The sequence below is a fragment of the Trematomus bernacchii genome, unplaced genomic scaffold, assembly GCF_902827165.1.
Source record: "Trematomus bernacchii unplaced genomic scaffold, fTreBer1.1, whole genome shotgun sequence".
In the NCBI taxonomy this organism is placed as follows: Eukaryota; Metazoa; Chordata; class Actinopteri; order Perciformes; family Nototheniidae; genus Trematomus; species Trematomus bernacchii.
Genome location: NW_022987588.1, coordinates 6,702,141 through 6,715,639, shown reverse-complemented (window position 1 = coordinate 6,715,639; position 13,499 = coordinate 6,702,141). Strand labels below are relative to the sequence as shown.

At 37.4% G+C, this 13,499-nt stretch overlaps 2 protein-coding genes across 10 annotated transcripts in view; one reads left to right on the top strand and one right to left on the bottom strand.

The window, feature by feature from the left end:
* Nucleotides 1-93: 93 nt before the first annotated feature.
* On the bottom strand, nucleotides 94-7,820 carry LOC117481334 (cell surface A33 antigen-like). Of its 2 annotated transcripts, XM_034128986.1 has the most exons (8): nucleotides 7,664-7,820; nucleotides 6,432-6,598; nucleotides 4,930-5,137; nucleotides 4,165-4,329; nucleotides 3,568-3,684; nucleotides 3,359-3,482; nucleotides 1,726-2,195; nucleotides 94-1,683 (listed from the first exon to the last, which is right to left on the bottom strand). In XM_034128986.1, the coding sequence occupies exons 1-8, from the start codon at nucleotides 7,713-7,715 to the stop codon at nucleotides 1,487-1,489; spliced, it is 1,500 nt and encodes a 499-aa protein (XP_033984877.1). In that variant the 5' UTR covers nucleotides 7,716-7,820; the 3' UTR covers nucleotides 94-1,486. The 2 variants fall into 2 exon arrangements, with proteins under 2 accessions (XP_033984877.1, XP_033984876.1); XM_034128985.1 differs by having other exon boundaries at nucleotides 94-2,195.
* A 2,955-nt stretch (nucleotides 7,821-10,775) lies between these two features.
* The window catches only part of pou2f1b (POU class 2 homeobox 1b), a 24,488-nt gene continuing 21,764 nt past the window's right edge, over nucleotides 10,776-13,499 (top strand). For 6 of the 8 annotated variants that reach the window (XM_034128453.1, XM_034128451.1, XM_034128449.1 and 3 more), the window contains exon 1: nucleotides 10,776-10,821. In XM_034128453.1, coding sequence (XP_033984344.1) covers nucleotides 10,776-10,821 — 46 coding nt within the window. The remainder of the gene's footprint in view (nucleotides 10,822-13,499) is intronic. The other 2 variants (XM_034128450.1, XM_034128452.1) reach the window with 2 other exon arrangements.

Below are 13,499 nucleotides of genomic sequence, written 5' to 3'. Positions count from 1 at the left end.
AAGGAGGGGTGGCAGCTCCATGAGTAAATCAGGTCAGACTTTGCTGTGAGGTTTCAGGAATTTTACTGCACAAAAAAAACCGAAACATTTGACCCACTTTCTTTATTAAACTTCATTTGATTTATCTTCATGAGAAAAAAAATGTTTTACATCCAACATTTACACATAAAAGCATAACAACAAAAAAGGTAAAACACAAATTGTCGCTTGAAGTGAAATTAATTTCAATAAACTCACAATAAAAAAATGCAATACAATAAACTGCAGGCTATAAAGACGTTTTTCACACATATGTATCCGTGCAACTGAGGCACTAAATCAGCCAGTTTTTAATCATACATTACAGGTTAATCAGACTAAATAATGTACACACTCTAATTGGCAGCCTGAAACAATTACTAACAACATTACTGAAGAGGATAAGTGGCCTGAATATTTTAACTTTTATTGTATTCATGATTGGGGGTAGTTTAATTAACAATTTACATTCATTGAGATTTTGGCACTTGGCCAGTTTTTATAAAAAAAACAAACAAACAATATCAATGCTAAAAAGGATTTTGGTATACAATTTATCAAAGGCCCATTAAATGGTAGATAATCAATTTTTTTTTAACATTGTGTCGTTAATAGTTCCTGATTAGGAGTACATGAAAATTGTTTTTCATCATCTCAAATATGGCAAATTTACTGTGAGTTAAAAATGTTGCCACCTTGGGAGCTTTAGGTAAACACAGCAACAACACTTATACTCCACCGTATATGTATAACCACTTTACTGTCACTGTGTAATGGATGCCATGCATGGTTGCACAACCTAAAGACTTAAACATTTATTTTAAACAGGAATGCATGGTTTTCTTTTGTTGGGGACTCTGTTATAAGTAATACTATACTATTTAAGTAAATACTACAACTTCTCTGTAAGTCTGTGACGTCATTGGGACCGAAAATACATTTTACCATCGACTTTCATTGGAAAAGAGGCGTCTTTGAATCAACGGATATTTTATTTTTTTAGCTAAATCATCTATCCAATACGATATAGAGTTATTTCACCTTATATTGACTGAGCCAAGACCGTCCGCGACGCTGTGGATTGGAGGCAGGGTTTAGGGAAAACACTATGGCCACAGATCCGGTATTTTTGTTCTAGAGTTTGGCCATTTTGGTTTCATTCGCATTTCTCATATGAACAATGCCCCCAATCAACCATCCATCCATCCATCCATCCATCCACATCTCTTTTGTTTCCATATTTCTTGTAAAATCAAAGCCTTATTTTAGGGACAAGCCATTATTTGAATGTGGACTTTTACTTTGAGTACAAACTTCACAAACCTTTATGGTTTTTGCAAGAATGCAATGTAGCTGTGTCTTTATGACGAGACCAAGCACTAAGCCAATCAATTCACCCAATAAAAGAGTGCATCAACCAAAACATTTTTTTTAGTGCATTAAAAGACTATTCAGTAACACATTGTTATTAATACCGGTTTCTGTTTTGGTCATCGGTGTAATCAAGGCGATCGCGGCTTCCACCATGACGATCGTATCGGTCATCAAGACGATCACGACTGCCTCCGTGACGATCGCGATTTTCATCAAGGCGATCCCTACTACCGACGGAACGATCCCGATTTTCGTCAAGTCGGTCCTGACTGCCTCTGTAACGATCGCGATTTTCATCAAGGCGATCCCTACTACCGACGGAACGATCGCGATTTTCATCAAGACGATCCCGACTTCCACCAGAACGATCCCGTTGATCATCAAGGCGATCCCGACTTCCACCAGAACGATCACGTTGATCACCAGAACGATCACGCCTGTCGTCTTGCCGATCAACGCTTCCACTGTAATGACTACTACGTTCATCTTCAAGACGATCAGGACGGCCATCGTAACGATTACGCTCATCATCAAGGCGATCTCGACTTCCAAGATGGCGATCCTGCTGGTCTTCCTGGTAACGCTGAGAGTCGACATCACTTCCCTTGCCCGCATGCTTTTCTTGACTGCTATAATAACTCTGTTGATCCTCCTCTAACTTGTTTGCGCTGTAGGAGCTCTCAGGAAGGTTTTTGTCTTCGTGCTGCTTGACCTGCTTTATGTCACCCTTTGACTTGTCGTCCCAGTACTGCTCTCCAGCTTCGGCAGCGTCTTTGTCATAATATGCCGCTTCTCCAGGGGAACTAACAGACAAACAGAAACAGAATACACAAAATAAATGGTAAAGCTAGGTAGAATAATCTAATCGAAGCATCCTTAAAGATCACTTGTGCTACATTTGGACTAAACTGTACTTCATGGCTATTCCCAACTCAGCTCAGTTGGTTTTCCATTAGCCAAAGTTGTGGATAGTACCCAAGCCTCCTGAAAGAGCGCAGACCGTTGAATCAAATTGTTGTAATGGCCAAACGGTGGTACTACACCCCGTTATAGTCCGTGGTGTAACTTTGACTTACATTGGGAAGATACAATACGTCGTAAATCAGCTGAAAAGGCTGAGCTAAATAAACTACCCAGATTTCGATAAAACCTTGATTGAGGTTCCAAGTTAAAAAGCAGATAGTTGATGGTGGAGTTAAATCACTACAGACAACTGATAAGTCAGGGAACCCTTGGCAACCCATTGTCACAAAGCCGCACTTTTCAAAAAGCCAAAGATACCATCAAAAGCAACTGCACACAATGCAGTACAGTGATTTGACAAAGTGCACTAAAGATGCCCAACAATTTGACGCAGCTTTAGCTATCAGAAAATACTCTCTCCTCAACTCAAGGGGTTCATATCCATTGTGGAAAAAACGAAATAAAGAAGTACTGCTCCACACAGAGGGTGTTTCTCAATCGCGAGTACGCTTGCTTGGTAGCACATGTCTGCCGAGCATCTTGCTTCAGAAGCGAGTCAAGAATACTTCCTGACATTTGGAAAACAAAAAGTGGAACAGGCTAGCAAGTGTGCAGGTGTGCGTCATATGAGAGGCCTCGCCTTACATTTTCCGCCACAGATTTTGGAAATTGGTCCGTGCGCAAAGCATTGTGGGGATTTTAAGACCCTGGAGTCTACTCATGTGCAGCCTCGATATTTCTCCAAACGGAGTACGCCGGGCTCGGTAGATTTCCAAGTATACTGGAGATTGGAACAGTACTTCGGCGGCACTCGATGACGTAGTATGCTTGAAATAGTGGCTCTGAAGCAGCTTTACTCGCGATTGAGAAACACCCCGAGTATTGCCTTCAGTCAAGCGGAACCATGCAGTAGAAATTAGGAATTTTTTATAGATACTAAGAAAACACGAACATAAATGTGTGATTTACAGCGGCAGAAAAACACTGTATTTATCAAACTTACCCTTCAGCGTACTCTTCCTTTTTGCCCTTTTTCTTGTAGCAACAATAGGCGACAATTCCCAGCAACACAACGCCTGCGAGGACTCCTACAATTATACCTGCAGTGGACCCAACGTTCATGCTGCCTGAAGAGAAAGAAGGAAAGAAAAGAGGTGTTCACACTACTTAGTCTGGATAAGATCAGAGGGAAAATCTTTGTAAAACACTTACCAGGCGTCACAGTCATAGTCAAGTTGCAGGAGGAAGAACCAACTCGATTTGTTGATGTGCAAATGAAGAAACCAGACGTGTCTATTGAAATATTGTAGAGAGACAGAACTCCAGCCTCTGCAAAAATAATGACAAAAATAAGGCTTAACAATGTTGATTTGATCAGAATCAAAATCTGAATCAGAATTATTTACCCACAGTTGCAATGGGATTTTCTAATAGTTGTTCCATTCTTTTTTTTTTTTAAAGAAAAGAAAATTAAGATAAAAAAATAAAGAAAAGAAAAAAGAAAAAGATTGTAAATGTAATAAAGTAAAAACTAAATTATATAAATATATTTATAAAACATAGAGAAGTTAATCTTCAAACGGTCACAGTCTACAATATAAACCAACAATGTAAAAACATGTATATTACAATATAAAGGTATAAATAGTAATGATATTAAAGCCTGAATACCAGGTTATTGCTCAAAATGTACATTATAATACAAAAATAATGCCTAAGCAGTGTAAGCAGAGTATTGCGGTGGACCCTCCAGCAGCCATGTCAAAAATATTTGCTTTCAAAATAACACATGGATAGTAAATTGCATACTTTCTGTCGTCTTAGCTGGAAATGGTCTGGCAATGCTTTTGACACTGAAGCTTTTCCACTCGTATGCAGGTTGTGGTGATCCGTTCTCAGACATGCAGGTGAGGCTGATGTTGTTAAAGTACGATGCTTCTCCCTGAATCTTACAGATCGGTGGAGACGGAGGGACTGGACGAAAAACACAGAATTGAACATAAAAACTTCATGATGCAGAACTTTGTAAGCAGAATTGATTTAAATGTCCCCTATTATACTGTTTTTCATCAATATATTATAGGTCTAAGATATATACAAAACATGTATCTGAAGTGTTTGGCTCCAAACAACAAACAGATCATTGCAGCATCCCATAATCCCCTCTGTTTCAGCCCTGTTTCAAAAGTGCTGATTCTCTGTCTGTTACTTTAGATGAAAATAAGGAGCCACTCCCCACGCCCCTCTGAGAGATATTTGGTTAAAAAGAACACAATGGTGCTCTAGGAGGAGATTCAGGTGATAAGGGGGGGGGTTACCTTGGTTGTTGATTGGAATGGTTACACAAGCCAAAAAAATCGTTATTACATCATAAAGTGGCCAAAATCTGATCAGCTCATTTTCAGACAGGTTTTTATATAAATGGATCAGGACAAAAAGAGAGAGAGAATCTTTTTTTCCTGAAACTTTCAGAATCTCTTTACACAGAGGGGACACATGTTTATGTATAAAAGACATGAAAAAGTGGATTTTCCTCAATAGGTGACCTTTAAATCATGTCAGATTAATTCTCACCCAGGACCAAAAGGGAAGTGGTGGCAGCGGTTACTCCCTCGTCATCATTGGGGATCATGACACTGCACTGGTAACTGCGGCTGTCCTGCACGGTCAGCTTGGATAACCGCAGTGTGCTCACTTGTTGGTTGATCTCCAGAGAGGCTCGGCCTTCATACTTCGGTGAAATGTCAACCGGATTGTTCAAAAAGTAGGTGGCCACCGATTGCTAGAGAAATAAACACAAACATTTTAGTATTACATTACATGTTACTTGTTAGACGCTTTTATCCAAAGCGACTTACATACTCAATACTGTGGACAATCCCCACAGGAGCAATTTGGGGTGAAGTGTCTTGCCCAGGGACACAACGACATGCTGACTGCAGTGGGGTTTGAACATGTGCTCCCCTGATCCGAACACCAACGCACTAGTCCACTGCGCCACACGCCTCCCTAACATGATATTAAAATGTTGTACAAATGCCGAATGTGATGTCACATTTCACCATGACATAATGTTTAATGATAGAAGAATTTGTAAATAAATTATTAAATTGTAAAACTTTTTTATGATAACTGAAGTTAAATTATTTTGAATTCCCCTTTTTTAACTTTACACAACTTGTCACATGCATCTTTTATAATTTTACAGACAAAACAATCAATCGAGTTAAATAACCAGAAAATTATACAATTCTTTAGTTTTGATTTCAGTCATCAGCTTCAGTCTTGCTTTTTCTTTGACTACATTATTTATGTACAATTTATTGTGACTATAATTCAGATAACAAAGTAATATAAAGTTGAACATGAAATGTCCTTGTTTCCATCTGTGTGTGCAGCCAGCCGTTAAAAAGGCAATCTTTACTTTAGAGGACAAAGGTCATAACGGCTATGAACAGATAAGGAAGAACCTGTTTGCTTTTAATGTTGAACATTTCCTGTATCAATCAATTAACACACAGGACTCCGCCACATAGAAACAGTTTTAAACTACAGTCATTTATTTTCTGTTTTAAGTAAGACATTGTATGAACACACTACAAATTAATATTTTAAAAGTTGACCTAGTGTGTGTAGTTTTCTGAGACTGTAAGGTACTCAATAACTTGGATAAAAAGCGGATAAGTTACTGATAGGATGGTGTTTATTAAAGAGGTAATTAATCGATTAATACCATTATACTAACATACAGTTGTACAAGAGAGCTCCCAAAGTGCTGGATCCTAAACTTCCCACAATGCAGCTCAAATGCAGACACACCCTGTCTTGTAAACATCCACGTCTTTCACACTCCATGCCCCCAGTTTTCATTTCTGATATAATGTATTACTCTCATAGCCAAAGCCGGAAGATGAAGCTGCAATGAAACGTCAGGCATTATTTGTTCACAGGCTACAGGTAGCATTAATCATCATGAGTAATCTGATCTTTATTTGTCCAATGTGGAGTTCCCCTTTAGTATACCTCACCACCATTTTTTTTTATTCATAATTAATTGATTTTTGCATGCCTCTCACCATTGGTTCTCCGGCGTTTTCAGGGTAGGCTTCCCATGTGAGGACGATTGTGGTGGTGACGGGTCGGGCGGGGGTGAAGGAGCAGGTCATGGTGACTTCTCCTCCACTCGCTGCCTCATATTCTCTCTCTGGAATAGAAACCTGCAAACTCCTGCAGCAGGGAAGTACTGAAACAAAAATAAATACATCATGACAGATATATTTTCAGTTTTACGCTGCTATGGGCAATCTTGCACTAATGAACATTTCCCAAGATATTGAAGTGACTGTTATTTTGTATATATTGATTGTTTTGCTTTTATTTATATCTTAATGTGTGCATATGTATACATGTTTCTGTTAATTGTGTATTGGATATACATATTTTATATATTTTTTTTTTGTATTCGGGATTGTGGGAAACGATCTCTCTGTCTGTACACACAAACAAACAAAAAAGTATATAAAGTTGACTTTGATATTTTTTCATTTAATCTAGTACTGTACACTTTTGAGGTACTTGAGTATTCCCATTTAATGGTACTTTATAGTTCTTCGACACAATATTTTGTATACAAATTATTTTTGATGTACTACATTTAGGCTAGTTTAAAGGTTTTTGATAGTTTAAAAGTTAGTTTGCACGTTTAAATTAATAAAAACAAAGGCATTGTGATGTATTATCGGTTAAGGTTCCCAGCAGTAGTCTATATAATGTGATTTACATTAGCTTTGCCTTTAGCAGCTGCACAATAAAATACACATTAATGCTTCACTAATTATAATTCAGTATACAAATGGGGCCATTTGACATAATCAATACTTTTAAGCATGTTACTCTAAGTGTATTTTGATACTCATATGTTTTGTGCTTGAATTAAAATAAGAGTTTTAATGCAATGATTTTACTTGTTAAAGTGTATTTTTACAATGTGATATTTCAATTTTTACACAAGTGAAAGATATGAGTACTTCCGCCTCCATTCTCTGCTTTTGCTAAATTCGTAGAGAAACATTGGTAGGATAAGATTGAATATAAAAAACAAACGTCATGTTAGTTTCACCAAATATAAGATACAATATGTTTCTTTCATGGCAAAGATGTATGGTTTTAACACCTTTTAAAGTGAACACACACTCTGCTTCCTGTTGAGTATGGCAAGAAGTTGGATTAATGATTAACACGGGTGATAAAAGCTTAAGGTGTGGCAGAGGTTTATCGAAAAAAGAAAGACTAAAAGCATAAATCCTACCTGTGAGTATCAAAAAAAGCTTTCGCCATCCAAGCTCCTTGTTTGTAATCATTTCTGAAAGAGGATGAAAATATCCAACAAGTAGAAAATCTGAAACTGATGCTTTAAGTCCAAGAGCAAGAGCCCGCCTAACCTTCAGGGTGAACTCCAAGGCGTAGAGAAGTGGACCTTTCCAGGTAATAAGTTAACACCTGCAGGTCACATGTCTCCAGAGGGCCAATCATTGACCTGCCAACCCCTTAAATAAATCTGACTTCGAGAGATGTATGTGATTCTGATGGAACTATACAACAAAAACCTCCAACAATAAAATATGTTTTTGAAAATATAGATAGATAGATAGATAGATAGATAGATAGATAGATAGATAGATAGGTAGATAGATAGATAGGTAGATAGATAGATATAGATAGATAGATAGATAGATAGATAGATAGATAGATAGATAGATAGATACAAACATTTTGTAAAGTGAGTTTTTGGAAGTAAAGAAAATGCTTTTAGGAATGCTAACCATTGAATGTCAAACTAAATCAGTAAATAAATAATTTAAAAACAAGACAATTCTAAATATATAATTGAACTGATCAAAGTCAGTGACTGTTTCTCAACATTTCATTGGAAGTTAGTGTTGTATGTGGTACTGCTGTACTCAGTTTGACCTGCAGGTGGCAGTGTTGCACTGACCACGATGTTGCAAGTGTTTAACTCTTAAAATAGGGGTGATACAAAAAGTTAACCTCTAATTCCATTATAGCATAAAGTAAACAATACAACAACTCACAGATGTAATTAAACATCTGTTGACCTTTGATCCATGTTGTTTGAAAGGCAAAGGTGTTAAGTTAACCCGAATCTTAAGTTTAATCAGAATTTGGTTAATTGCCCAGAACTTTTTCAAATAAAGATAATTTAATTTGGTATCTGGTGGTTGTTTGAACACAGTCAGTGAGAGAAAATAAAATGGAAAAGTGAGAGCAAATATAGAAACAAATTGTAGAGGAAATGTATAGTGTACACTTTAATAATAACAATAAGGTTTTTTGCCAAATAGGTTTTCAATTAGGAGGAGTATGCCTCAGTGTTTGTTGTATGCAATAAAGATATTAAGATGACTTCAAATAAAATGAACGGTCAAACAAATTAAATATACATAATAATATTACAGTCAGAATATGAAGAATATACTAAAACAATATGAAAATATGTTCAATATGTCATGCAGGATGTTAAAAAATATAGATATTTATACGGCAAACATCTTGGTTAGTCAATCAAAAGACTACACTAGTTAATTAAAACATTTAATCACACTTAATTTACAGTTGTACAGGTTTAGATATATATTGTATCTATTTTTCCTGCTGTTACAGGTACCATTTTCTTTCAATCAATTCAGCATGTGAAAATTAATTAGCAGACTCTCTCGAGTTGAGCACGGCGGATTAACCTTTTGAAGGCCCCGGGGAAAACGTTATCATTCGGGCCCCTATTAACCCCTCTGAGCGCTGTGTGTGTACACTGTGGCCTTCCATTAAGTACACTGGCATAACAAAACTTCACTATAGACCGATTCATAATCTTATACTGGGACCGGCAACAGGTTTTCTGTGAGTAATTTTAATATTTATGTTTTGGACTTTTGCATTAATGAATATATATGTGAGGAGCACAAGCAAAACACAGGTGCATTTACAATGCACGTAACACCTGTGACCTGTTTATTAATCTGCAGACATGGTGAGAGAATAAAGGAAGTAGATGTAATGTAATGGGTTATTTTGGTATATCTGTGCAGATTAATGTGCAAAATGCAGGAAGTGGCGGGGATAAAAGGAAATGTGTCCCCACTTCGCATCCCTTCATATTAGAGAAGTGACATTTCCCTGTTCTGGTCAAGGAGAGGTCATGGACATGTGTGACTATTGTTTAATTTTTTCTTTTCTTTTCAGGGTGGATGTTTAACAATATGAATTGGTTGCTGGACATCTATGAGTATGCAGTATATCCATACTGTACCAAAGATTTCAACATTAAACAGAAATGTTTGACCTTGATTGGGCTACAGCAATTATTCTAAACTGCATTGTGCTTTTTGTATTAAGCACTTTTTGGAAATAACCTTTCAAAATCACTGTCCAACAACAATTGCTGTTGCACCTAGATTTCAAGTCAGTTTTTATGCATCTTGAGTAATACTGCTATTTGGATATTAGCTTATCACTCATATGTGTTCTGTTTTTCATGTCTGAATGTCTGCGTCACAATCATAGATAAAGATAATGACACACATACAAGGTACAAGGGTTTTTGATGTACGCATTTTGAGATGTTTAGTTAAGTTAGTATATAGACAACTTGATTTCAAGCCCCAAATAAAGCTCCTATCAGTGTTATGCATCATGTGTAACTTTGCATGTATACTTTCTTTTTGGTAAAGATTAGCTTATAACCTTTCCTGGCTTTAATATTATATCTGACTTTAACAGACTACCAGGTTATGTCAATTCAAAAAATGTCTTTTAAAGTTGTTAAAGTTTTAGTTGGCTTTATTGTTATTGCCAAAGACAAACATGTGCACTGTATTGCAGATCCGCCCATCCATGACCTTTTCAGTGCAAATTCATAGTGCTGGAAGAGCTAGATGATTATTTAGGTATGTAAATAAGCAACAGAGAATAACACCCCACACACACTCCACTCAAGTATGCGTGTGTTCCTATGCACGTGTGAGCAAATTTTGCATGTGAAGATTGGCTATTTTTGCTCTAAAATATTTAAAAATATTTAAATATGATTTGCAATGAGAACTTGTACCCATAGCTACTGCACATGTTCTTATGGTAGGCCTACTCAGATACTTTTACTATTCTACTATTCTCAATGCAGTACTTTTACTTTAAATGTTTTATCTTCAGTGTGGGGTACTTTGTGTGTGTGTGTGTGTGTGTGTGTGTGTGTGTGTGCGTGTGTGTGTGCGTGTGTGTGTGTGTGTGTGTGTGTGTGTGTGTGTGTGTGTGTGTGCGTGTGTGTGTGTGTGTGTGTGTGTGTGCGTGTGTATGGCGCTGCTGCTGGTAGGCTCAGGGCTGGGATTTCGGGTTAAATATTCAAAATGGCGGACGGAGGAGCAGCGAGTCAAGATGAGAGTTCAGGACCAGGTAATGATTACAGCATTTTACATATTCATACTCATATTCAAACTGTGATACTCACAATCTGTGATAAACGGAGTGCAGATGAATTGCAGATGGATTTAGGAAGGAGGATGATATTCAGATATATTGCAGTTTAACACACAGTAATTTGACAGAGGAGGAAACGAGCTATAGCAGTGCGACGGTAAAATTACATGGAAACATGCCTCCCCCCTTTGTGCGATTAGACGGCCGTACGTCCCTACATATTCATACCTCTGTCGACAAATACAATTTAGCATATTTTATTAGTAATCGCCGAAGAGCCTCTGGTTTCATATATGACATATTTAGACTGTTTTCTCTCTCGCAATCTGATGGAAATGAGGATGCTAGCAGGCTAACGTTAGCTCGGTTGCTAACGGTTGGCTTTGTGTTGATGGGAGGATGCTAGCAGGCTAACGTTAGCTCGGATGCTAACGCTTGGCTTTGTGTTGATGGGGAGGTTTTGAACCGGGTTTGCATATTCATTTCTCCAGTGATTCAGTGGCTGTTTGTTTTCAACTGGAGGGAATAAATTAAAAAAAGGATCGAACATGTGTTTTTTGTTGTTGTTGTTGATGACACGGTGTCAGCTCGGCGTGGTTGAGCTCGACCTGTTTTTAGCTTTTTTTAAAGCAGTTTTTGCCCTCAGTCTTTTGTGTGCTCGGCGCAGCCTGTTGTGTTATTCATGCGGGCCTGCCGGAGCCCCAGAGCGGACTAAAGCATGTCCCATCGACCGACGAGGAACCGGAGCTTATGCTGCGTATGCGGCACAATAACCAGCATGCCAACAGAACACATACTATCAATATTTACTTGACTGCTTGTAAAATGTGGCTTCGTCTGTTAAAACGCTGGTTCTCATCGAAACGGCTAACTGGCTACCTCCTCTAACTTGGTCCAGTCGTTTAGCAGCTAACTTGGCTTTAGTCTAAATCAACTAAAAATAAAAACAATTCTCCTTGTTAGCTTTTTAAAAACGATGTTATTAGGGTTGCTCTGTAGTGTTTCTCACCTTGCTAGAGTTTAAGTTGCTAGTAGTTTGTTTGAAGTTGGGCCGTACACTTCTTCACGTGAAGTGGGAGTAACGTTATTTTGGAGGTTAACTGTAAATCCATCGCATTAGAATATTTAATTTATTTCCCTTCAACTTTTCACTGCTTTTGACTGAGCAGTTTTTAAGAAGTGCGTCTTTTATGATAAGATGCCCAATTTTTTTTTTAGAAAAATTAAAAACGCACTTGCATATCTGGTTATAAATAAGCATTTGGAAGAGGTACACAAATGAAAACCCTTCTTTTTTTTGGGAGAAACATCCAGGTAAAAGTGAGGGTGAAGCAGATAATCTACAGAATGAGGGGCTTTCAGTAAAGAGTAGCCAGGGGGGAGCTTATGGTTGTTGGATGCATATGCCTTTATAATACAGACACATGCTTTAAAATATTCAGGATAATAACAATTGTGGAGCTAATGGAAGCAAAAGTTGGAGATTTTTCTGGTCTGCCCCTCGTTGTTTCAGTAGTTTTGACGGAGTGTGTCTGTGCTGAAAACAAAGATTGTACCTGTGTATCCCCCCAAGGCACAGGGAGGGGTATGAGGCCCACTTCCGGAAAGCCACAATAATAACAGGCACTCACTATTCACTCTGCCGGTTTCATGGCCGGGCAAGACACAGCTTGATGGCATTTTTTTTCTTTCTTTGTGTAGTTCAGTTTGCCATTTACCTCGTTTTTAAAGAAGCAGTGTGTTGTAGCAACTCTACAGGGGATGGGCTTTTCCTTTTTAAGATAAGACAAACCTTTTATTACAGAGCGAATGTGGTTGTTACAGCAGCAAAAAGACAACACCGGTACATATAAAGTTAAACAATAAGAGGTACATAATATGCAAATGTAAAACATATAAAAGTAAACATTTAACCATAAGAGGTATATAATATACAAAACTAGGTTGTTACACAGATAGTGAGTTCTCCGGCAAAGCCATGCCCTATCTGGCCATGATAATTAAAGTAAAAAGTATTAGTTTCATGAAAATCAGGCCTGTAGTTAATCCATAATATACCTGACAAACATGCGAAGCGAGCAAAAAAAACCATTACCTTCTTTGTAGATGTAAAAGAGTATAAGATGAAACATAATAATGATGTAGTACTGCGGTATACGTAAACATTTTACTCCACAGTTAAGATTATCTTTACACAAAAGGCAGCTCTAAAGGCGTCCTTACCAAATAGTGATTCAACAGTAATAATTGTCTCAAACAATGTTGTTTATTTTTCTCTGTTGTAATCTTTTACGAATATAGTTTATACAGTTGTGACAGACCTACCTATGCAATTTTAAAACATGATTAAATGAACTGCAGTTTCATATGTTTTAATAATAACAATCAACTTTATGTCTCATGCCCTATGGGTGTTTAAGATTGCATTTCTAGTAATACGAATCACATTAAAATATTTATTCATACCCTGTCTCCATTGTTCTGACACATCACAAGGTACATTTGTAAAGTCTAAAGCAGGGCTATTCAATTAGTTTGGAATGGGGGCCGGTTGATGAAAATGATCCAAAGCAAGGGGCCGGGAAAAAGATGGCTTGAAATATGAGCAATCATATTTAAGAGCTTCAGTAAATACTACAACAGCATAGTGGAGT